This window comes from Numenius arquata, chromosome 7 (assembly GCF_964106895.1).
Source record: "Numenius arquata chromosome 7, bNumArq3.hap1.1, whole genome shotgun sequence".
In the NCBI taxonomy this organism is placed as follows: domain Eukaryota; kingdom Metazoa; phylum Chordata; class Aves; order Charadriiformes; family Scolopacidae; genus Numenius; species Numenius arquata.
In genome coordinates, this window is record NC_133582.1 from 52,957,263 (window position 1) to 52,983,679 (window position 26,417).

Consider the following 26,417-nt stretch of genomic DNA (forward strand, 5'->3'; position numbering starts at 1 on the left):
GTTAGCTGACTTAATAATACAGAGCAAATAAGGAATTCTGAACTCCTGTTAAGAGGACAGAAAAAAAGAATTATTTGTACAGCCCAAAAGCTATACTGAGCTCTGGAATGCAGAAGACAAATATGTTAGATCTGTGAAGAGGGAGAAGTTAATCTTCACTTTGTTTTTATCCTCAAAGCATCTTGATGTTAGAGGCTTCTGATCCTCTATTTCTACAAATCCACTAGCTTTATAAATATTGAAATTCAGGTACACAGATCATTGTACTTTGTTATTATTTAATTGACTATAATTTGCAATTTGTCAAGTAAGTAAAATTTTGCATTTCTATGGTTCTGCAGTGTTTTTTATTTCAGCATTTCAGAAACAAATTAAGCCAGTTCATGATGCAGTTCATTTTGTAATATTGGGTTTGGTATTTGAATAAAGACTGTTTGGATTAAAAAGAGGATATGGAAAATTTTGCAGTTTTGAAAATTGGGAATTTTAGAGAACTGTTGCAGTAATCAGAACTGACTGATGCTGTATTCTCTAGCTATCACATTGCTTAGCTATTTTTTTCTCCCACTTGTGCCAGGAGAACAGTGTAGATGAATTTTCCAGGCAGGAGCTGAATAGCTTCAAACCAGTATCCGGAATGGTAACAGTCTATTAGCCTATTAAAAGCAAAGATTTCAGTGGAATTCAAGTTGTACCGTCTGCTGGCAGGAGGAGTGGGTTGATAATTGGAGGGGGTACAAAGAGAAGTGGGAAAATTAATCTTTTGATCTGGTAAATCTCTTTCTTCTTTAATAGCACATACAAATGCGTGTTTACCATAGAAGCATCTTTTTCCTGGTTCTCAGTATTAGTCAGGGTTTTACTGTGTGTATTGAGGGAGAGGCAAAAACATCAGAACTGCCAAAGTTTTCCCAACGTGTAAAAATCTTCCTTGAAGATTCTTCAGGAAGAGAAAGCTTTATACTGTCTTGAACAAAGCTTTTGTCATTTTGTTTTTTACTAAAAACATGGAGGAAAACTTGATGAAGTCGATAAAGGCCCATTTTTGCTTAATTAGCTATTTATTTTCTACTTTAGTACACTCTATATAATTTCGCAGTTCACAGCTGGATATTATAATCTGTATCATAAAATAACTTCTAAAACTGTAGTGTTAAATAACTGTGTGTGTAGACCTACCTAGATGCATAGAGTTTCTTGCTTAGTAGTGTTTTAAAGAATGGAGTTGTTCTTGTCAGAAAAAAGAGCACTTGGAACACTTGCTGGCTTTAAACACATCATCTGTTACAGCCCTTGAAGACCAAATTTTTGTATTAACTTGAGATTTCAGTGACACAATTTTTAAGGGCCTTCAGTATTGTCTTTTGTGGTTTCACATCTGTATGGAGGACATACCCCAAACTATAATCCTAACTAGTGCCTGCCACCTTGATCCTTTCTACTACCTCAACTCAGTTTGTGTCCTGTCTACCGCATTCTTGCTCAATCGGAGAGAAGAGGTGTTAATCTAAGCTAACATGTTTATTGTGTTCTCTTTTTTTCTTCTGTTCTCTTTCTGTTCACAAACTTGCATTATAGCAGTAGTTTCCATGGCATCCAGTATAGTTTCCATTAACATGATTCTAAAAAAAAGGTTTGATTCTTACTTTGGTGGTGCTAAGTTGGAGCATGGAGATAAAAAGCTGACTTTACCAGAACAGCTGAGGTTGGAAATCCTGAAGCAAGGTGATGTGACACAAGGCTGGCATTGTTGGCTTTGTGCCATCACTTCTCAGCCTGTCCATAACACAGAGAAGAGTCCCAGTTATGGATTACAACTGTATAATCAGTTCCTAAAAGTAGTAAGCTAAAACCAGAGCAGTAGGTTTAAGTCAACAGAGACACACGTGATTATGGAATCTGAGACAATAGTTGTGATCATTGCTGTGAAGTCAGTATGTTACATATCCTGGTATATTTTCCAGATTCTTCCCAGCATTTGTTGTTTGCCTCAAGTAGTTAGGGAGTTCATTACATCTTGTCTGCAGAAGTTGTTTATAATGCTGATATGCTTCAATTTGTTATTTTTATTTTTTCCATGGAAAGAATTCTAAGTGCTTTTAATTAGTAAATGAAGTGATTTCAAAGTATAAGTATAAGTATGATTTGGATTATTTGAAGCTGAAAAGACCAGATGTAAGATCAGCATTTTTGAGAACGGTACTAAAGATGAGTTCCAAAGTAATTACTGAAAGTGTTTTGAATAATTTCTATTAAAACTTCTTTCAGATTCAAGACAACAGCACAGGATTTTTTTCCTTTTGAAGTAGTGTGGACAGGTCATTCCTCAAAACAATTTTTTTCAAAGATTGGGTCTCAGTGTTGTTAAGAAATTAATACTTTTCACTTGTTTAGCCATTGCTTTATTTTTATATATATGGAATATTTTTGCCCATAATATCTTGCTGATAGATGAAGTACCAGAAAAAGGAGAAGAGGGTACCATGAGGCTTGCTCAGTTTGCTGTAAATCAAAAGTAATTAAAATCTGTAGTGAAAAGCAGATGTAAACTGCCTTTTGGTGTAAAGGAACAGTAAAGACTTTTTTTCCTGTCCAAGATGTGTGGTTTTGTTGTCTTGATCACTGCAATTTAGGGTCTACTAATTGTCTTTGATTATATGCCAGACAGGGAAATCACTGAAAAACAACTTCTTTCAAGTGGATATTGCTGAATCCTGAATACTATGAAATGAAGCTCTGTCTGAATTCTTTGTCACTCTGGGTTTTGAGGCAGTAGTCTTATGGGATTTATATAGACCATAGAGTGTCCTTCAGTTAGTGCAAAATGCTCATGAGACATGGAGTTATGAATCCAGACAACTTTTTTGTATTTAAAGACATTGTGTCCAGAAGGTGCTTAGGAACTTGATACCCGGACCTCAGCTTTTGTTTGCCACTTCTTGGTCTTTATATTCAGTTAATGTGATCCTACATCTAAAGAGGGAACCTTTTCTTTCTATTGATGTTAGGTGTCAGTGATGGAAGAGGAGGTAAGACAATCTGGTGTAGCTGAAAAGAATGAGATGTCCATTGAGTGGGAAGTGGCAAGTCTTTGGGAGGAAAAATAAGGTTCACAGGCTCTTCTGTGTTTCTTGTTAAGTGAATATAAGGTGGTGGTCTGTGAGCAAGAGGTGGCCCGTAGCTATCAGGAAGCCTACTGTCAGTGATACAATTCAACCCCTAACCCCCATCACGTGCATGTTCATAAACATGCAAGTGAGGTGGCCAGTAAAAATGCAATAATAGCTGAGTATTCATATTTAGTCTGATTTGCATGTGAGGGGCATATTCACTGGTTAAACTTGGGGTTGTCTACTGAGAAATACTCTTTATAAGAGTATTCTTTATTTAGTAATATACTTCTGCTGCAGAAAAACTTTCAGCAATGAAATTCAAAATAGTTAATTACAATATCTACAGTAAATGGAAACTGTGTGCTGTTAAGTTTAGGCATTTCTTCTTCTCTCTTTGAACTGCATGGAAGACTTCATAGTTTTCAGACATTTCAGTTCGTAATTTTCAGAGTTTATAAGTGGAGAAAATATAAGCGACCTTTCTGAAGTTGTGGTCAACTAATAATAAATTGAGTTCAGGTTGGAAAGCTGTGTTTATCAGTCTTGGGTTATTTCTGTTATTTCAGAGTTTTTTTTAAAAAAAAGAAAAATACCCCAAAGCCCAATCAGACAAAAAACACCTCCCAATAAACCAGTAATAGAGTGTTAAATCTGCATTGTCTGTTGGCATTTTGAAGCTTGTTTACTTAAAATTAAAAGGCATAACTTAATAATATCTAAAAAGAAGGTATTTTTAATCATGCATTTTTATGTTTAAATAACTCTTTTAAAAGCTAATTAGCACAGGACTCATTGAAAGGAATTTACTTATTGAAATAAGGTATTTTATTGCAAGTACTGATCAATCATTTTTTAGATAATTTTTTTGTGCACCAGCACTAAACAACATTTGACACTATTGATTTGTAAAACCAATCTGATGTGAACAGTATGTGACAGAAGTTATTTGCTATTAAGAGATAGAATCCTGTCTCAGAAAAGCTTGTCATCCTAGCAAGAAAAAAACCACACAAAGTAATTTTACTTGGATTGTAGTTTTTTCAGTGTTGACTTTGTTTCTGACAGCTGGCTTCATGTTAAATGTGAACAAAGCTTTGTTTATGCATGCATGTCTTCAATGGGTTATGGACCCAAAGTTCCTTCTTTTGAAAGCAAAGTAGTTTTCTTTGGTAGCACTGTTTTTATCTAATTAAGCAGCAGTGCAATAATTCTAATTCAAAGCATTCAGAAGAAATGTCTTGGTACGTGAGATAGTTTATTAACCATAAATTTGAGGAATTGCTGTAGTTTAGCAAGTTCAAAGCAAAATGTCAATTGTATTATGTATATTTATGAAAATAGAAATGTTGGGCTTGCTCTACTGCTTGGGTATAGCTGTGATGAATACTATATAGATAGATCAAGGAACCTTTACTTTTTGAATTTGTGACGAATGACTGCATATCAGGCTATTAAAACCATTAGGTAGAGTTTTTTGAGAAACAAGAGCAACCAGAGGTTATATGGTGCCTCAGGCTATCGCTTCTCAACTTTTCTGGTTTCCACGAGGTAGCTATTAAAGAACCATAATTTATACAACTGGATTCTCAAATAAGACCCGGCAAGGTGGGCTTTAAAGGCTGAATTAATCACTCTGTTACTCTAGATACAAATCTCTGACTTGAATTTTTCAGCCTTGAGAAAGGCATCAGCATAAATCCTGTATATGTCTGTTCCTCTCAGTGTGCTTTTTATCTGCTACTCACTTTCCTTCCCACTCTCCTCAAAATGGAGAAATTAGCTAAACAAAATACTACTAATTAACCAGAGCTTCATGAATTTTTCTGGCTGTATGCATGCATGTGTGATTTGCTTGTGTGTTCCAGTGTACTGTGTTTGCAATAGATGTTATATTTAGTTTACACGTATACAAGGAAGGCAACATAGGAAGAGGCTGCCTGCTCCCTTGTCTTAGGCTGCTGCTCCCTGGGGTGGGTAGGAGTCTTTGAAAGAAGCAGCTCTGAGGAAAAGTGGATGGTCAGCAGGGTACAGCTCCCAGACCACACAGTGGACCAGGCAGAGAGGGCAAAATGCAGCCCTAGAGTAGCGAGAGGGATGCTCCAGGGAAGTGCAGGCTGCAGGTACACAGATAAGCTTCAGCAGCAAAGGGAAGAATGTTTTCTTAAGAAACCAGAAAAGACTGAGGAACGTTTTTGTCAAGTCAATGAAATTTGGATTAGACAGCAAGGTAGGAGGAAACATTTCTTATCCAGAAAGAGGATGGTTGGCACAGGGAATACTTTGTTTCAGTCTTTTTTTTTTTTTTAAGTCTACTTTTTTCCTAGCAGATTTTGATTTCCTCCACCTAAAAACTCTGAGTTTGTGTTCTAATGAAAGCTAGTTTAAAATCTTGGGAACTTTCAATATCCTTATGGAAGACGCTCCAGCACTTCTGTCTTTGGTTTGTGGAAGGGTTTTGTTCTAGCAGCCTGCAACCATTATTCTGTCCTTGACTCTTGAAAGCAACTGTGAGTAAAACTAGCAATTAAAGGAAAGGATCTAATTTTCAAAACAAAGCCTCTAGATTTTAACGTGAATGTCGTCCTTCCACTGATCCAAAATATACTAACTGAATCTATACTTGCTTTCATACCTGTCTGAAATTTATTTCCTTAAGAAGTGAGGCATGTCCTTTACCAAACGTTGAACAGTGGTTTCAGCTAATCAATAAACAAAATTGGGTACGATTTTGTCATAATTTCTATAAGGGTCATGAGACCCAGTTTCTGGTTAAACTGCCTAGCTCAGGCCTAGCAACTAGTGGTTCTTACAGTGCAACTGGGACCCTGGTGTGTCCCTGGCATGAGAGCTGGGTAATCCAAAGTACTGGCTGTGAAGGAATTCAAGTGATCTGGGACTCTGGGGGCTCTGGAGTTTTCTGAGATGCAGCTGTGTGCCAATCCCACAGTGACATGGTGAGCTGCCTGGGGAGTAGTTGTCATCTCCAGTTTATGAACTATTTCCACATCCCTGTTCTCCTACCACATCTCTCTGAGCTGCATCGCAGTATGTGGCATGCAGGACTAGTAAGATCAGACATCCAGAGCTGCTAGTCCCACTGTGGACCTAACACATGAGAATTGTGGAATGGAACAGTATTTGTAGAAATTTGTAGAAATGAGTGTGGGAAAGCTACCCAAAATATGGTATGTGTAAACAGTCTGCATTGCAGCTATAATTTTCTGCTTATTTCTGATTTAACGTGATTTTTGTTTACTAGTGAATCATAACAAGACTATTTTACATTTGCTTTATTTAATTATTTAAGTTGGAGAAAGGATTTAGCATAGCTGACATAATTTAATTTGATGGCATGGGCCATAAACAGTGAAAAGAGGCAGTGGTGTGGGTTTGCTACTTTTCATGAAAGTACCCAAAGGGTGAAAGCTGCTGTATTTTTTTTTTTGTCAATGTGCAGTTAATGATCAACACAGAGAATGCAAAAATGTCTTGGTAGAACATTTTTAAAGAAGTTATAAAAGAAGCATCTGGGAGCCAGACTTTTCTTGTGGAAACATGCCAACAACTGTATTGTGTTTCCTTTCACTAAAGTGAACTATGCTGAAATGCCTTGTCTTCTGTCCCTTTTCTGAGTAAGTTCATTTCTGGAATCAGACTATAAATTTGAATACTTTTACCCTGCAGATTATTGAAGGATATTATGTGGTTTAAGCAAGATGCTTTCTTTATGAATTCTATGTATGTAAATATTATGTCAAGTCACATTTGTCACAATTAGGGATATGTAGTTTTCAGAAATGGCTTTTAAATTTAAATCTTGCTGCTGATCAACGAGTATGGGAAACTTTACTTGACATTTACAGACTTCTTTTCTGTGTATCATATAAATTTAAGCCTGAGAAATATAACCCCAGCACATGGTTGTCAAATAACACTGCAGTACAGAGTTACACAGTATAGATTAGTTAATTGAATATTTGATTGCTAGATGTATTTACATAGAGAACTATTTATATTTTCTATGTAGATTTTAATAGCCACCACATTTATTTTAGCAAAACATTTTAATAATAAGGTTTATAAAATGTCATGTTGAACACTTAGACTATTTACATAACTAAGAGCTATTACGGGTTGAGAGAACAAACAAATTTATTTTAGTTACAGTGAATTCACATAAATCTTTATTATGTTTATATAGAAGAATGTACTTATGTGCATGCCACACGTATTTAGGCAAGCAATCTCTAGCACAAATTCCTGTGAACCTACAATACAACCACGGAATCAACTTCAAAATCGTTTTTTGTTTTGTCCCCTTGAGATACTAATTTGCATTCTGTCCAATAATTGCAAATACTTTTTTGGGAGGGTGAGGGGGGACAGAGGAAGGAGCATTTTTTGTTAACCAGCTAAATAATTAGATGACTGTGTAGAAACATTAAACCCCAGAAGCTTTCCTTTACATTCTTGAGACCTGTTAAGAGCAGTATCTTAAAATATTTTATTCCTTCTTTAAGTGGTTAAGTATGGATTTAGCGAAGATGCCTATTGCCTCGATTTTGTATGCTAAGTTTGAGGCTTTAGGAACATTATTAGAAGTGGAGCCAAAATTGTACTTTTTGTTGGAAGCTACCGTGAAACTTTACCTTCAGAGATGCTTCTGATCCAGTGTGGAAGTTGTTATCTAATCTCTTGATCAAAAAAAATATAAGCAAGATTTAAAAAGTGCCTAATCAAATTTAAGGAGTTTGTAAGGAGCTGGATTCTGAAGTTACTTATGAAATTTTCACCTCGTTTGATGGCCTCTCAAATAATTTTTTGTGTTCTGAGTTTCATATATTTTGACCAATTCACTCAGCATATGCCATTAGACAATTCTAAGAAACTCGATTTCTGAAAACAAATCCCTGAATTAATGACTTTAATTGTGAATACAAAGTGTCTGTGAAAATAAAAATGGGAAAAGAATGAATGAGTTTCTGGAAGTGGATCTCTCCCTAATTTCTTTTATTCTTCATTATAATTATTGTGTGCATACCCACGATTGAACTTGCTTATGATGACCTTTATCTTTTCTCTTGAGAAGAATTACTATCATCAGGTCTTTCTTCATGAGGAAATAAAAAGGTCAGTGCAAAACCCATCCCTTATTTCTATGCAGTGCACATTGCACTTTGGCATATTTGTATTGAATTTTATTAATAATAATTAGACCATTTTGTCAAAGAAATTTTAGTATTCCAAAATTAGACATTCTAAATGGTCTTTTCTGGTATATACTCCTGCTTTTTCTGCTTTTTTCTACCTCTTCTCCTCTGAATCTTTCTATTGGTGTAACTAATATTTTACATACTTCTATTCCTCCTAATCCTGTCCGACTAGCTAATTTCTTCCTCCTTTAACCTTAAATTGACAAAGTGTAAATTCTTTTGCATCTGTTTGTCTAGCAAAAAAAAAGAGAATGTAGAGCATGTAAAGTTGTTGCTTTTTTTATTATTTATTGGAGATTTTAAATGGTTTGTTGTTTGGAATACTAGTGCTAGTAACTCCACAACTAAGTTGATTCATCTGTCACTCAGAACTTTACCGAAGGTTGCTTATTTGCAAGGCGAGCTCCAAGCAGGAAGCTGAGTTCATGAAATTTTAATGTATTCATAACTAAATCCAGGAATTGCCTGTACCTCTGTGGCTTGTTCAGTTGTCCTAATGAGTATATTCTGTTCTGTCGTTCAGGTGGCTGAGTGTGTTTTTCCTCCCATTGTGTGGTACTTGCTTTTAAAGCCTGAAGGGCCTCGTGAAGCCCTGGGAACAGCAACTTTCATACTAGCAACCTCTGTATTTGGTAAATGAACAAAATTTGTGGGGTCTGAAGACAGTACAGTCTTTATACAAATTGCTTGTGACTATAGAAGGGGACAAGGGCAGGGAAGTGAGCACAGTGGGACACTTGGTACTGGGGAAAGGAAAGAAAAAGAAAGAGGAAAGGTGCTAACATATATTCAGGTGTCAACAAGTAGGGAAGGTAAGTAAGGCAAAGCATGCTCCTACATTTCCTGAAGACTTGGTAAAATTATGCACAGTAGAGAGAGAACCACTTTGCAACAGCTGTGGACAATCTTGCCAACAGTACTCAATTTTCTGTCTTGTGTGAGAGCAACTGTGTTTCCTCCAAGGACAGAGGTGTGTTCTGTGATCACTTAGTCTTCACACATTCTGCCCTAAAACATTATAAAAAATAATTTCTGCTAGAAAAATCTGTTGTTCCTTGTTTTTTCCAGTAAACTAGTGAGAAGTCATATAGTATCTTCCTGCTTTTAAAAATATGGGGTTTCAATCCATCGCCCTAGTATAGTTCATGTAGATGGATCTGTGTGCAATAATATAGGAGAAATCACGGAATCACGGAATTTTCAGAGTTGGAAGGGACCTCTAGAGATCATCTAGTCCAACTCCCCTGCTAAAGCAGGATTTCCTATAGCACATTACTCAGGACTGCATCATCTCCAGAGAAGGGGACTCAACGACCTCCCTGGGCAGTCTGTTCCAGTGCTCTGTCACCCTCACCATAAAGAAGTTTCGCCTCATATTTAAATGGAACTTCCTATGTTCCAGCTTGTGCCCGTTGCCCCTCGTCCTGTCACTGGAAACCACTGAAAAGAGTCCAGCTCCATCATCCTTCAACCCACCCTTTAGGTAATTGTAAACATAGATAAGGTCTCCCCTCAGCCTTCTCTTCTCCAGGCTAAAGAGCCCCAGCTCTTTGAGCCTTTCCTCATAAGGGAGATGCTCCAATCCCTTAATCATCTTAGTTGCCCTACGTTGGACTCTCTCCAGTAGTTCCCTGTCTCTCTTGAACTGGGGAGCCTCTTGAACTGGAGAAATGCAGTGTCTTTTTCACAGATGTATTTAGAAAGAGATTTTTTTCTCAAGCACTTCTCCAAAATTACTCATTTCTCTCTACTACTTCACTTTGTTATTGTTCTTCATAGCAATAGTTATATGATCCAAACAACATTCTTCTGCAAAGACTAGAGAATTGCAGCCTCAAAGTGTGTTTTATGTTTGCCCCTAGTGGGACTGGGATTTTTTTTTTTATACTTCACTCTTTAGTTTAGCAAATGCTTTAACTCCAAAATGCTTTTGTTAGGTAGGGAATGTTATATCTGCTTTTTGGTTTTGATTAAGCCAAACCATAGCATATGCTTAGATTCACTGTATGGTGTCACAGGAAGGTTGTTTTAGAAGAGATTTTTTCTTTTTTTTTTCTCCAGAAAACAGCTAAGTGACATTCCAGGATTCCAGGATCACTTCCTTTCCTTCTCACCTCTTTTTCCCACAGCACTGATCCTGAGTTAATTTATAACAAAATCTACTCATCTTTTTTTGAGGACAATGAATTAACTTTTCCAAGGTCTTCTCAATAGGAGGCAGTGCTTCACTTTTAGCTGAGATGGCTGGTTTGGCTGTTCAGACTGCTCACAGAATTGGAAGTAATGGTGGTGCACAGTAGCACCTTTTCAAGATACAAGAACTGGAACTGAGGTGGGGAAAAACTTGCAGGATTTCTCGAGGAATGCAGGAAACCTCACATGTAGAGACTTGGCAAGATCTGGTCAAAACTGAGTTATTTGAGCTAATCCTGTTCTATAAAGTCATTAGCTTCAGCTGCCTCGTACGTGAACTATTAAAATGCACAGATCCTTATAAATTGCTGCTGAATAGCTTAGTATGGAGTACCAAAAGCAGCCAAATCTTGTTTCCTAGAAACTTGATCAAACTTTCAGAGTTAGAGCAGGGTGTTAGACTAAGCGATTTTCACAGGTCCCTTCTGTCCCAAAGTATTTAATGGTTCTAGCTTTTTCATTTTGTACAGCCAATGCTATTTATTCAAGGCCATTGGGAGGTCAGTACATTGTCAGTAGTAATAACAGACTTCTGTTACTGTCCACTGTTAGTTGTGTGTAAATCTTCCGGTAATCTGTCATGTCCAGGAGGAACTGGGGAAAAGGGGCAGATCTGTGGGAATATTGGAGGATTATCAAAACTAGAGTTTTGCTTCTTGGATTTGGACATCTCTCCCTACAGAATGGGTGGATCTGGAGTCTAAAAGAAGAGGCCAGAAAGGAAAGTCCCTGCCATTATAAGTACGCACACCATGTCTAGTAAGTCTAGGATTGAGCACCACATGGAGGATTTCTGGGATATCAAGCTGCTTAAACTAAAACCCCACAAGAGTTTGGGTGAAGTGTATAGGCATGTCTAGGTGTGTATATAGTAAGAATACTGCAGAGGACCCCCTCCCCAAGGCTGGGGAGTACTGTCTCATCAGGTAAGGCAGTTTGCTGGCCCTGCATAAAACAGAGTGTTAATTCTTATTCCTTTGACCCCAGATGGTCTGTAGTCCTCACTGCTAGTGCTAGCAGAAGGTATCAGTTTGGCCAAAAATGATTTTGTTCTTAAATTTTGCATGTTTATTGCTCATTCTTTGGAATTCTCAATGCTTCTCTAAACAAAGAATCTTGTTTGTAAAAAAAAAAAAAAAAAAAAAAGCCAGGTCTCACTGATTTTTTAAAAAAATTACATAGCTGGATTGATTTATGTTCCTTATTAGAGTAATAACCCTTCTGTTATGGGATTAGGTCAATTCATAAAATTATAAATCTGGGAGAGAAAAGGTCTTGACTCTTTCCCACGCTAAGCATTTATTCATGTTTGGAAGTTCTTGTTTACATTTGTGCAAAGTCATTATTTGGTAGCAAAAAAGCATTGTGGAGGAGTAATATCCTTGGTGTTACCATGCCATTGTATCTTCTACTTTTTCTGGCGCAAAGCAGTACAGACAGCAGAGTTCTTAATGTACACACCTTTTTGTTTGCACGCATCTATCATCCCTGCTGAGTGCAATAATAAAGACACTGTGATTTTTTAAAAAATTGATTATTTAATAATACAAGTATTTTTGTGGGGATCTGTCTTACGAGACCTGTTTGTATGCTTATAACCTTCTGATACTACAGTGAGATTTCAAATGAAGATATATTAATGTGCATTACAAGCGTGTGATTGCTTGTTTCATTATGGAATAGATGAAAAATTAGTTCACTGCAGTAGTTTTTATCTGAACTGATCAAAACATCTTCCAATGATTTTTCTAACAATATGTGATTGGAATAACAACTTCACATGTTGTAGAGTTCCATGCTGCAGCCGAAAGGCATGTAAATACAAGCTGCTTATTTGCAAGAAGCTTCCAGATTTGCAATATGATTGCTATGGAAACCACACAATGAAAACCGTATAACCATCTGTGTGGTTTGGTGGATTTTGCTGCATAGCTGAGCTGGTTTTGTTTACTGTTATTAAAGTGTTGAATAGAATATATTAACCCACAAACTGGGATTATCCAAGCTATAAACCAGTATTGTGCAATGACAATGTGTCAGAGACTAGAAGACACGAGAATACCAATTAAATTAGAGTCTAATGTAAAAGTAATGTATTATTAGAGGAAACTGCTAAGTTTATGTATATTTATTATGGAGATACCACATTCCATTGAAGGAATGCACTGTTCAAGCCAAACTCTTATCCATTTTATACTCAAGTAGTCTGATCTTCCCCCCTTCTCCCCCTTTAAGAAAAAGAAATAGGAAGAAAAAAACCCAGTGGATTAATGTAAAAAAACCTCAGCTAGTATAGAATTCATTGTTTACTTTTTAAATGGTGTGGATGGTAGAATCATCTGTGATTGGGTGATTATTTTTCTATTTTTTCTTCAGACTACAAATTAAATAAGTAAATTATTTTCAACAGCTGTCATGGACTAACTAAAAAATGCTTAGTTCCTTGTTGCTTTGTCACCACAAGAATTTTGTAGGTTGTTTGCCATTAAAGTCTCCAAGTACCATCAGAGTGTGGAACATAACCTGTATCTCAAGGGTTCTTTGTATCTACAGCTCTGGTAGAGTTCACTTGTTTGATTAGAGTTGATTAGTCTCATTTTGACATAGTGAGAAGGTGGAGAGAGTATTTTTTTTTTTTTTTTCACTGCAGTGGTAGTGATGGTGAGATGATGAGATCCAGAGAAAACATCATACCAGATTATTTTAAAGGTCTACCTGACTCCTGTTGCACACTATCTTAATAATACAGAAGGACTTCTACTGTATTTTTTTATTTTTCATCTTTTGACTCTATTCCATTTTGCAACACAAACTTTAGTGTATTGCATCCAACTGTAGCTGTAATTTCTGCAGTAATTGAGGCTGCTGTGTTTAAAGGACTTCTCCTGCACATATTATTGCTTCAGGACATAATACCAGAAAAAACTAGTAAGAACCATAGGTTCTTTTTCACCACCCTAAGCTAAGCCTATTGCATCTGGTCCACTGTGAGCATGGTTACATTAATAGTAGTGTGGACTGTTTGCAACAGATTCATAAAGCACAAGTTTGTGCAGAGGACCTGATGTTTGCACAGTGCATGTTTCAGAAGGGGTTTCCTGTGGAGTCACCTGTCATCGCGTAGTCTGGTTCTCGGACTGAATGCCCATTAGCAGCTGGACCATGTTCAGTGTACTTCTGGAGAGCCTTTTCCAAGTCTAAGTGCACCTGAAAGTTTATCCTGTCTGTGACAACTCTGTAGCTTAAAGCAAAATCTGATAAGTGCGGGTGGTTGGGATCGAAAGCAGTATGCTAGTATTGGCAGCCATTGTTTGAATTTGGGACCTTTTCAGTATTCAAAGAACCTTGGTTCAGACATTTTCTCATCTTCAGATGTGGATCTTATGAACTCTTGTGTCTAGGAAATATATTTTTCAGGAAGGGGAATGCACATATTCTAAATTTTTCCATGAAACCAAATGCAATCTACATGATGACCATGACAATGATAGAGTTAAAATTCACAGTACATTCAACTCATCAATTAATGTAGGTCCAAGCATTCAGTGACATGTAATATCAACATATATTTAATCAGCATATAATACTCTGTGTGTTGGATGAAACTAGGTTGTTCTGGGAAAAGGGAGCAATCCTAGAAAATGTGTCTGACAATGGGATAATACTACCTTTGAGTGGTGTAACAGTGGTAGGGAAGCCACAGAATGACAGTGCCTCCTAGTGCTCTGGACAGCACATAGGGATGTATTTTTGCCATTTATGCTCCAAATGTGAGTGCTTAAAATAAACAAATGAGTGTACTTGGAAATGTACAACAAGTGTTATGCCGAGTGGGGGAGCACATTTGAATGCAGTAAATGGTTTAGCGTGTTTTGTGTTTGCTGCAGCTTCAGATTTTCCCATTCTATTGTTTGTTTATTTTTTTTCTTGGCTAAATAATAATTTATATTCATCTTAACCAGATTTCTAGCTAGTAAAGAGTCAGAGAGCAAAAACTCTTGCTGCCTTAGTAGGGCAGAATTTCAGAGCTCTTTGTAGAGTGAATCTCATGATGTAATTGTAATATTTGTAGGACTGCGTATATATGTTAGCAGCAATTATGCATACTCATTTCAACAGGTCTGCTCTTGTGCTTTAAACTTCTGCTTTAATGTTTGCAGGAACAGTCTTGTGGATAGATTAAATTTTTACAAGGCTAAAAATCCTTTGAACTGTTGATATAAAATTCACTTTGTCAAAGTAGGCAATTACATAAAAGTTGCACGATAAGGAACAAGCTGTGAGTTCTGTATCTGTTGTCTGTCAATAAAATATCAAAATTAGTTGCTGAAATGTGCGCCTTAAAAAGAAGCATGAATATCTGTATAAGATGTGATGAGTAGCAAAGCCAAATAGTTTAAATGTATTGAAAGTCCAGTTCTTGTTTGAGAAGTAGGTTTATCAATATACTGTTTACTCATTCAGTACAGTAGCTTTGTCAGTTTTGATATATACTGTAAAGGCCAAGATAAATCAGTTTCTACTTTCTTATGAACCCAAAGAAAGAATACAGATAAAAGCTTCATAGCTTGTTCCCTTTTTTGCCTCATCAACAGAACTGTTGACTGTGAAATGTGAGGAGCAGATCTTATGTCCCTGTACTGCATGGAGTGTGGATTTACTTAAGTGAGGGTGTGGGCATGAGAGAGTTCCCTATCGGTCCCGGACAAGGAGCATGGAGCACATCTTTCAAAATTGCCTGTGGGGATTTCAGAGCAATCCAAGCCTGCTAGTCAGAAAACACGCTTCAGAGCTGATCACTGCCAGGCTTTCTCTTTTCTTGTTTCCTAAACTTGCACTAAGTTATTTGCCACGGTCTGGCTTGCTTAAAACCATGGTCGGGCGCAGCAGGCAGGAACACTGAATGCACGGCATCTGCAGGGGCTCTGTTCCCATCATGCAGGTGTCCAGCTAGTGCGTGTCTCTGACGGTGTTGAAGGTAAGATGTCCTCTGCCTTCTCTGCATACTTCTTTTAAGAACTTGTGAATTCTTGCATGGACTGGGAATACTTTTTCAATCCTCGGTTTCCTTTTCTTTGTCCCGGCAAGAAACGTCCGTATCAGAATAGGACCCTCATTCTAATTGTCTTGGAATGACTGAAAAACAGCAGAACTGCAGCTCTACATTACCGCCTTCAGAGCAGAGTGAAAAGGGAAACAGATGTTCACAATTGAGATTTTGAAAGAAAACTCTTGGAGCATTTGGATGGGTGGGGGAAACCACAGAAATAACAACGTTCCAACCTCTGTACAAATGCAAAATAGTAAACAGGGCTTATGATCTGGAAATGTAGAGTGTGGCTTTCAGAGCGATATGGGCTGCAATTCCCGTCAGCTGAGGTGTCCCTTCAGAGTTTCATTTGCAGTTATGTGTTTTGCAGAAGAACGTGTTCCTTCAAAGGCTGAAGTGCCAAGAAAACCGAGCCAGAAGAAAGTTACCAGTGTTTCAGGTAATTAAAATCTTTCCTCTTTATTTTGTGTATGCGCTTTCTTTTTACCTTTGTTTTCTTGTCTCTTCCCTTTGCTGTTTTAAAATAACATTTTTATAGCTCTGTAAAGCTGTCTTTTTCACCTGGGTATTTGATGGCAGCAAAACTGCTTAGCACCACTTAGGATGCATGAAAACCACTTGAGAAGGATTTATAAAGTAAGCCAATTTATACAAGGTATTCCTTCCTGAATTACTTTGTAATGACTCAATTAGCTTTCATTTCTGCACAAAGGAGATTTAGTTGCATAAATTAGCTTATCATCATTGAGGAAGTGTCACTGCTAAAGGACAGTTTATAGATACAACATGCAGTTGCTGTCAAACCTATAAGAATGTAATATAGACATCTGTGTATACTTTGTGCTTGAGCAGAACAGACTTCTGCCATTCAGAGACTAACAGGGGACAACAAGTTGCCCAAGGGACTGGCAATGTAGACGTCTCTGAAAAGGTCAACTTGACACAGGCTCTGACAATCGACCCAAAGCTCTGTCTTCTTTGATAAAAATCAGATAAACTTAAGACCACTAATTGATCTGCAGCCTGTTTAAATGTTGGCCATGCATATCTTCATTGCATATGATTACCACAGAAAGCAAATGAATTGGGAAAGAAATGCCAGAGTCCGGTGACAGCAGCATAAAAATTGGAAAAGGACACAAATGCCCAGAAAGGCTGTGAAGGATATTCTCTCAGCTTTAGCTTGGCAAGCTGCCCTTGTGCTAATTATCTCTGGGACTGGAAAAATAACTGCAAACACCATGTAAAGTCACATGGCCAGACAACTTTTCTTGACAGAAAGGTATTTCCAGTTATGCTTAAAAAACAAGATATATATGTGCTTCAAGGGTGCAGACCTTTAGATAAACTATTGGTGATTTGACACAGCAAGTAGAGAAGACTTGCTTCTTATCAGACCTTACACCTTTTTGAGATCTGCTGCATTGTAACTGTGACCTGCACTGACATGCAATCTGGCTCTCCTTCCCCCATCGTTCATAATACGCATAATTCTTTCAGGGCTGTCAAGGAAAGGGTGGGCAAGAAGAGTTCCTTTAGGAAGTAGCTCTGCAGTGCTCTTCCTGTTGCAACATGTGGAGAGGAAACAGAGGCCTGATTTCCTGACCCATACAGGAAAGCAGGAACAGGTTGCTGTGAGGAGTTTTGGGTTGCTTTTCTTGGAAAGGAAACAAGAGCCAAGTCATCAGATGCTGCTAGCATTGTGCTCTGCTAAAAACATGTGTAAAACAACATGACTCATTACAGTCTTAATATTTAGTACTCATTTAGACATTACTGTAATTATAAGAGTGTGTTGTCATAATGGAGCGTGGGGTCAATCCAATTATAAAGTTGCCAACAGCATTTTTTTTTTCACTAATGTACTTTCTCAAAGTTCTAAATGATCATACTTTTAAGAAATCAAAACTTTAGCGACTTCATTTCTGGAAAGTTTGAACTGCTATGAGAACAGCCTTATCTGTCTTACTTAGTATTTGTATAATGTCCTTGAAAATACCATAACAATTCTCCCCAGAAATCAGATTCATTTCAAGCAAGAATTTTCTGATCTGATCTTACTTAGTTAACTATTTACACTGGAAATTTGTTTGACTTTTAGGGCTCAGTTGACACGAGTATTTCTGATAGGCATCACATCATAAATATCTAAGCTGACTCAACAGTATTTCATGATTTTCCACACAAACAGTGCATACGTTCTTATATTTAATTTATTGCCTAGCTTTACTAAACCTGAATTTCACAGAAAATACTCTGCAAATTGTCTATGAGCTCAGCCTGATAAGTGCAAAAAAACCTTTCTTTTTTCCTACTCTTTTCTTGCCCTAACTTCTACTTCAATTGATGTTCAGACTTGAGTTCTTTTTATTCCTTGATGCTCACTGTTGATGCGGGATAGCTTTACATTAATTATTAGTGACCTAATTACTTAAAAATACCAAAGCATTGAAGAGTTTCAGTTATATAATATGGCTTGCTGGGTCTTTTTTGCTACCACTATCTACCCGTTACCATTTCCACAATCACTGTTTCAGTAAGTGTCATGTTCTGTGCTTGAATTTAGACTAAGGAACTATAGGACAATAGGAGAAGGGAAGTGAGAAAGATTATACTGAACAGATTAGGCTAGATTAGAGATTCAGTCCAAATAAATACACTACAATTATTTTGTGCTTCTTTCATAATTTTTCTGGCATGTGGGAAAAAGGACAAGTAAGTAAGTAACAGGCATTCTTTGCAGTTTAGGACATTATCAGAACAAGCAAATAACTGTTGTTTAACAGGGTATGTCTCATCTAGGCAATGAGACTCAACACTGAGAGTCTAAGTCACTTGTGTAAGACAGAGTGATTCTGGTAGTGTTAATTTTGAACTTCACCTGTCTTTCTGTCTTTAAGCCTTCAGTATGGTAAATATTGAGCACATCATCACCAAAAGGAGATACAGTAATTTTTTCAGAAGTTCACCTCTTTCAAATATTAAGTAGCCTGGGCTAGTAATCTTCAAATCTGGTGCTATAAACTTCTGAAGAATCTGATCAAGAGGCAGGGAATATGAATCAGAATGGCAAACTTTAATATACGGGGCAGCAGACCACAGTGGTGAAAGGAAAACCTACACGTGTGTTCCTTCAATCCACAAGCAATGCATAAACAGATAATAGAACTGCTAGCTCCAAGTCATTACCATAGTAGGGTTTTCTAACTTAGATGACATCAATGTTAAAATGGAAGACCGGTGGAGATCAGGCACAGTCACATTTATTCTAATGCTTTAAGCAGTGTGTTCCCATACTTGGGCTATAATTCCTGTTTTTGTTTTGGTCAGTTTAGTTTTCTGCCAGGCTTGTGCTCAGAAATGGCAAGTGCCTGCAATTAGATTGTGTTAGGCTGCTGTGGGGCAGCATGCTTAAATCCCTCTGAAATACGTACTCTTAATCTGTTTTTCCAGGTTTTGGGTTTTTTTCTGTCTGTTGAGGCTGTTAGAATATTCTTATAATTATTTTTCCCCTTGAGTAATCCATGGGCATTCTTAAGTTTTAAACAGTCTACAATATTTTGAAGTGTTTGCTTGAGTGATATACTTGTCAGATTTTTTTCACCTGAACTGTTCACCTTTCTTTTTTCAAGCATATATTGTCAGGTGCCAGTATTTTTCAGTGAAATAAGCAGTCTGAGCCTACTGTCAGGAAGGTGGCAGCCGTTCCTGTTTGATCTGTTAAATAAACTCTGAAATGTTTTCATCAGTATATTGGACAAAAATACCTGGTGTTCCTATTGCTGTTACTGGAAAAGCAGAGATGACAGAAGAAAATCATGAGGAATTCTTTGTGGGAGAGTTTTGGAAACCGTTGTATAGTTGTTCATCCAGATAGCTGTCCTGGAATGAAAGAAGTATTTCCTGGAGAAAAAACCTACCCAAAATCCTGCTTATCCATTTCTTGTGATTGGTAATACTAAAAGCAGTGGGTAGGCAAACCCAAGCTGCTTTCTACCCTCTCCTATGCCTTTTTTTTTTTAGTAATTTCTTATTCATATTTGTGGCCTAAGAGACCATGCCTTTGAAATACGACAGACTTTAGTTTAGCAGTTATGTCATCATAGTATTTTTAAGGCACAAAACATTTCACAGTGTGTAAGAATAGAGTGTTATTCTGACAGGGTAATGCCAGGAAATCAATACCTTTTGAATTTGAACTCTAATGGACACATAAATTCCTGTTGCTAAATCCACCAGCTGTTTTCAGGTATTACATGTGTTTAAGAAGCTCCACATAATTTCATTACTGTATACATAAGTGTATGTCTTTTACCCAGGTCTCCTGTTTTTTTGTTATATTTAGTTCTTCAGTGTTAGTTTACTTAGTTCTTCGAATGAAATTTGGCAGGGTCCTCTCTAGCTGAAAGAGAGGCTGAAATAAGAAAGAACGGGCTTGTGTTTTGCAGAGGTTTGTGTAGCTTTCTTTTTTTGTTGTACCTCTGTGTTTGTGAAGCACTATGGATCATTTAATGAAGTTTTTTGCCCTGTAGATGATTCTGAAGTTAAATTTATGATTGGCTTTTATGCGTGTGTAGTTACACTTAAAGAATTCGGAGAAATTTGAGCTGGTGGGTATGAGAGGGGACTTGAGATGAGATTAAAACTTGTTGGAAGATTGGAAGACCAGCATAGTTGTTCACAAATATACACTGGCACCTTATTGCCCTGTTTTTAATTTCTGTGCTCCTGGTGTACCAGTATATGGTCTTCCAAGAAATGTGGCTTTCTGATTTAGACAACTCTGATGTTGAATTCACAAATGAGGGCACAGAGCCATGGTTAGTCTTTGGGCAACATCTTCACTGTTACAATAAGATTATTTTAAAATGCATCTTTTCCAGTGTTGCTGTGTCATTAGTTGAGTTGCTTTCCCACTTTAAGTCTTAGTTAAATGCTCATGATGAACATCTAGGGAGAGATGTGTCTCACCCGCTGTGGGATCTTTTCTGTTGTGGGTGTTCCCCATGTAACTCCCATTAGTGTTAACAGGAGTTACTTCAGGCACGTAAAGGTAAGAACGGACCGCAAAGTGATAAAAGTCAGTGTGAAAAGTCATGATTCATGTCAGTGCAATTCTGAAGAAATAAAAGTCCTGATTAATGTTTTTTTAAACCAAACCAGTAAGACAACTGCTGAAAGATTTGAAACGTGAGATATATCGAAGTAGTTCTTTTAGTTTTTTTCTCATGTGGGTTTACATTATCTTTTACGAGATAGAGCTGGGAACTATGATCAGTGCAGTATTAAAAGACTGAGGAGATATTCTGATTTAATATTTACCACAAATTAATTTGGTGCTAACCTGTGTTACTGTTTATAATGGTCTAATGCTAAATTGGTGAATAATGACAAACGGGAAGGGCCAAAGTTTACAGGTGCAACATTTCAAACTGATTCCACCTTCCTCTTGAAATTATTCTGTCTGTGCATTTTACAATAACCAAATCTCTTATTTCTGAATGGTCAGGAGTTTTTATATATGTATATATTGCTGCTTTTGGTGTGCTGACAGCAGAATTTGTGCACTGGTGGTCAGAACGCCCCCTAGTGCTATGTAGCACGTGGTAGCTACTAATCACCAGTTTATGGAAAATTAAATGGTGGCTAACTTGCACAGCAGCTTTAAATTCAAGGTTATGAATATTTAGCCTTATGACAGTATTGCCATTAAAAGAAGATAGCACAGAACACAGACTGAAATGGGTAAATAGAAAACAATCTCTACTTGCTCATACAGAGAGTATTAAAATTAAAATCTAAGTATTTGTCAAAATAGGGAAAACCACAGGTTGAATACTGCTATATTTCTTTGTAGTGTGACACTTCCTCTTGCTTGACACTTGATATTTTAGCAGGATTTTTTCAGTAATAAAGTGAACCAATCATGATTAAATTGTAAACTATAAATAATGGTGTAGAGTGCTAACGACATGCAAATGTAACTAGTATATGTTGGAATAACCAGCAAGCCTGCTGTTCAAGGATCATATAACAAAACTAAGATGACAGCCTTGATCCAGCCAGTTCAGTGATATTTATGTTATCAGAATTAGAAGATAGCTTTCCAGTGATGTAAATTTTTAGTACATATACATTCTGTCTGGTTAGTGTATACATAATGTAACTGGTCATCTTAGTGGTATTGCTTACATTCTTTTTGCATTAACTCATCACACTCCATTCTCATGGAATTAAAAACAGGAAATAGTTTGCAGTGTAACAGAAGCACCCAGTGTATTTAACCGTGTGTAAGCGCTGTGTTTCAATAGATGTACTTTGTATTGTAAGTGTATGACAAAGCATTTATTACTGTGTTATTGCCGTATTACAGAGCAAAGAGTGCTAAATAATCAATCAGTTAATGGTCTGTATGGCAGCTTGAACACAGCACATCCATTGTGCTTATGCTGTTAGAGGGATGAGTTTATGACTGTAGTGTAGTTGCATGTTTAGCCAGAGCTTAATGTCCTAAACTGGAGCTGACACAAATATTTTTAAAATGCAGCTTCAGCAACAGTTTCCAAGTTCTCCAATATTTCAGAAGGAACAATCAAGGATTATCTCAAAGGTTCTCAGAGAAGTTATTTGGTTTTGTTGGAACAGAGGGAGGGGGAGCATATCACAAAATACTTACTTTGGCTTCCGTTCACAGATTATTATTAATTATATTCTAGCAATTTTATCAGTTTCAAGTTGAGATACAAATACGGCTTGCTGGAAGTATATTAGTAGAGGAAAACTATCTGCTTTAAGCTGCAGCTGGAAAATGCTTTGAAAACCTGTAGCTACATGTCTTTAAGTGATACAACTTGCCAGCGAAGTGCTCGCACATTAAACTTGTTTTCCACTTGCTTTTGTGGTATGAAGGAGCTGTTTCTACAAAGAGGAATAAGAAATGTGTGCTAATAAATTGCTTTGTAGTATCTAGAGATGTAAGGAGTAACTTTAGTCTCCCAATCCTTATCCTTTTGTAATTAGATGCCTTTTTTTTTTTTTTTTTTTTTTTTTTTTTTTTTTTTTCCAGATAGCAAAAATACCGATTATGCCAATTTCTATCAAGGTTTGTGGGACTGCACAGGAGATGTACCGGATGAGTTGACATTTAAACGGGGTGACGTTATCTACATTCTCAGCAAGGTACGGGATGCTATTGGAGCTACACAGTTGTAAAAAAAGAGCCATGGCAGAAGGGCACATTCCCACAGTTCTATGGGGGGAAATTGGCACTCCCTTTCAGATCCTTTGTTTGCAATCAGATATTCACTGCAATTAATTATTTTGTCAAATGAACTATAATCACATTTAAAACATAGCCGTATAACAGGAATTAACTTAAAAGTATGTTTATTTACTTGTTAAATCTTGGCTACCATTTGTTAACTGATTTAGCAGGAGACAATGTGCTTTCTGCTTGTAAAAGTTAACCTTGTAGAATTTTAAATTATCTTGTATGTTATGTTTCTGTTTCCTGTTTTATATTCCTGACTACGTCGATTCTGACTTTTTGGGCATCTTGCTACAGAAGATGGTTTGTTTTTTCAAACTATGCTCTCATCTTTGTATGTATATTGTAATTGTTCTGACAGCTCAGATTCCAAATTTGTTTGTTCTGACAGATTTGGGCAATTTTAAATTTACTGTTTTCCTATTTGCAAAGCAAATGATAAATATAATTTCTCTAATCTAAAGTGATGATAAGCAGTAGAAGCATGAATTTTTTTTCTACTTTAATGTTGGTTATTTTTCCTTAACACCCTGCTCCCCCCAACAAAAACAAAACCTCTCCTAAAATATATGTCTCATGGTCCATTGAAGTCTACTTCTGAACAATTCATCAAAGGAAATTTCTCTTTTCCCCACATATTAGAAAAAAGCTGAGCTTTTCAAGTTCTCATTGAAAAAAACACCTTTTAAAATATATGTAGATTATATATCTCAAATGTAATTGCCATTTGGTACAATTAATTCCACAGATATTGTAGGTCATTAAAATACACAAGTAGGTGCATGAAAGCTAAAGGCATATGTTTATCTTAGTTCCAAACTCCTCAGTTTTGTCACAATTGCTTTAAATCTTCTATGATAACTTTAACTGCAATGTTTCTGGATAATAAATGTAACAGCTTCGGTTTAAATAAATTTAAGATTTATGGATAGAAAGATAGTTCTATATAAAAACATAGAAGATATATTACTAATGGTAATGTGACCATGTATGTCTTTTGAGGTATTTCATTGTCACTTAAACTAATAACTGAATTGCATTACTAAAGGCAAAGTAGCTCTCTTGGATTGGGCAGAATTTCAAGCAGTTATACAGCACTGAAGAATGGTACTAATTTAAAATAACCACCTTTTCCCCCTCTCCCTCCCTCTAAAAAGCCCATGAACAAACAGAATCCAGTGTATGAGTTTGGCTCTGTGGGTTGTGCTGTTCTGGTATGGTATGGGGACTATAAAATCTTAATCTTCAGTATGTAGGTGAAAAAATAATTTGCTACTTCTTCCCCAAAAGAGTGAGAAATTTAATTTAAAAAATGGAGCAGTTTAGAAAAACAGTAGCTTAAGCTGTCCTCTGTATATCAACTGTCTTGTGGTCATGCCGTGATTAATCCGTAATCGGTCCTTGAAACGGTCTGGCTGCTTCTCCAGATATATAGAGCCTCTCTCTTTGGGAATGATTTCTGCTCCAAAATACAGCCTAGAAAATTCAGCCTTGTTTCACTTAAAGATTGTTACAGCTTTTTCAGAAAAATGAGTGCTGGCCACTACTGTCAACTCTGAATTTAGGGTCCTTGGAGGGGAAAGTGCCAGAGAATTATCCATCTTAACCCTCCACTTGATTCGGTTTCAAGGTCTGATCATTTACGAGCTCTTTGCCTGCTAAGTGAAAATATAACCAAAGGAAAAGTGAATCTAACTGTCCTGAAGTGGGTCAAGACTTTTCTTCAAAAAATATTTCCTAATCCACTACATTAATATTTGGATTTTGTGGCAGTCGGCAGGAATCCATGGCAATTTTTTTATTTTTTCACACCATCTAGTGGTTGAAAATGAGAGATGCAGGTACTGACAGAGGCAATGTGTATGGATCCAAAATGGTGTCATAAATTCAGCTTCAGCTTGAACCTAGCTATGGCTTTATTGCCTTTCTATCACATGTCAGCCAGGTATGAACATTACTCTTGAAAATCACATTTTGCTGATAAGGAAGTAAGTACAGCTATAGTAGTAGTATAGTAGGAAGGGTGAAGCATTAACAAAATATCGAGCATATTTGTGCAACATGTAATAGTTCTTTGTTTTACAATGAAATATAAATGGTATTGCTTCCTCTGACGAACGTGATAAGATAGATATTTGTCTCTCCCAGCAGTACTTTGCCAAAGCAATATATTTTTACCTGCTTTTCACACACCGTTACAGAAATGAAGGGAAAAGTGACTATTTTGTTTCCAAGAAATGAGATCATTAGTACTACAGAAGTGATTATCAACTAGTTTAGCAAATTTGGGCATTGACATAATTTAAATAAAGCAAGAGGAGCAATATGTTACATGTAAGTTTCTAGGTGAATGCCTTTCAGAAGAATGAGCAAGGTTTCAGTTTGGCAATACTTACTTTCTACAACTGACTATCAAAATTCAGTGTTAGTACAATGAGCATGATTTGCATGCTTACACTCTGATAATACAAATACCCGTGCCCAACTACTGTAATTACTGTGGAAAAGCATGTTTTCCTTGTTCTGAAGGTGCGGTCAAAAACTATTTTAGCTATTATCTAAATATTTATGTCTGTTGCAGCTTTTGTGTGGCAGCAGTCCTATGGGCTCTTTCAAAAAAATCCCCAAACTTTTTTGTAGTTTTTTCTACCTTTGAGAGTTTCCTTCAAAAGTTGAGTTTTTAATCTGAGCAGAATTAACAGAACTGTTGCGATAGTACTTGTTAGCTTTTCTTTATTTAAAAAAATAGTTAACTTTTCAGATTAATTAATGAATTTATCTGTACAGATAAACTCATACTATTATAGTTTTAATTTATAATATTCCTGAATATTCAAGTAGCTTTTACCACTTATGCTACAAATCATGTGAACTTTTGGAGAACTATATACCCCTCTTCCGCTATGCAATAGAAAACATTTTATAGCTCTACTGATAGAGAGACTCATTAATAAGATTTCTTTGTTAATATTGACTATTAGAATGCAATACTTGGGCATCCTGTTTTCTAAAAGGATGATTGCTCTTAACTCCTGCTCATTTATGGGCTTGCCTTTGCTTTCAAGCCTGTATGATAAATGGGGAAACAAACCATGAGATAACAATCCTTTTTATAAATCTTCCATAGCTCTTACTCAAGAAATCGATTTCCAGAAACAAAGGCAACTGTGAGTGGAGGTAGCCCTATTTTTTTTTTAAGTTAGGTATGCACAATTTATGCAAGTTTGGCATTTGTAGTATTTGTTTGTTTGCTTTAGGTGCATGTTTTGTGTTGGAAAATGCCATGGTTTCATCAGCCAAATGCAAGTAGTAATGGAAATTTACTTAGATGTTAGCAGACTTAGTAGCAGATGTTAGCTTAGTAGAATTACTGACATTTCTTAACTTTTAACCTAATTTAATTCCCATCTCATTTATATTTCCATTAAAACAACAAATAATACTTGAAAATCAGAAATTATATCTCAAACTGGAATTCTCCTTCCCTGTTATTATTTTAGTGCATGCCAATGCAATATAACGCTGCTTACTCTGGTATTTATGATTCATGGAAATCTCATCTAAGACTTAACCCTTTGCTC

At 36.6% G+C, this 26,417-nt stretch overlaps 1 protein-coding gene across 1 annotated transcript in view; it reads left to right on the forward strand.

Annotated features, from left to right (window-relative positions):
- Window positions 1-26,417, forward strand: part of SKAP2 (src kinase associated phosphoprotein 2) — a 115,972-nt gene that overhangs the window by 82,234 nt on the left and 7,321 nt on the right. The window contains exons 10-11 of the mRNA XM_074150467.1: window positions 15,940-16,008; window positions 22,636-22,748. Coding sequence (XP_074006568.1) covers window positions 15,940-16,008; window positions 22,636-22,748 — 182 coding nt within the window. The remainder of the gene's footprint in view (window positions 1-15,939; window positions 16,009-22,635; window positions 22,749-26,417) is intronic.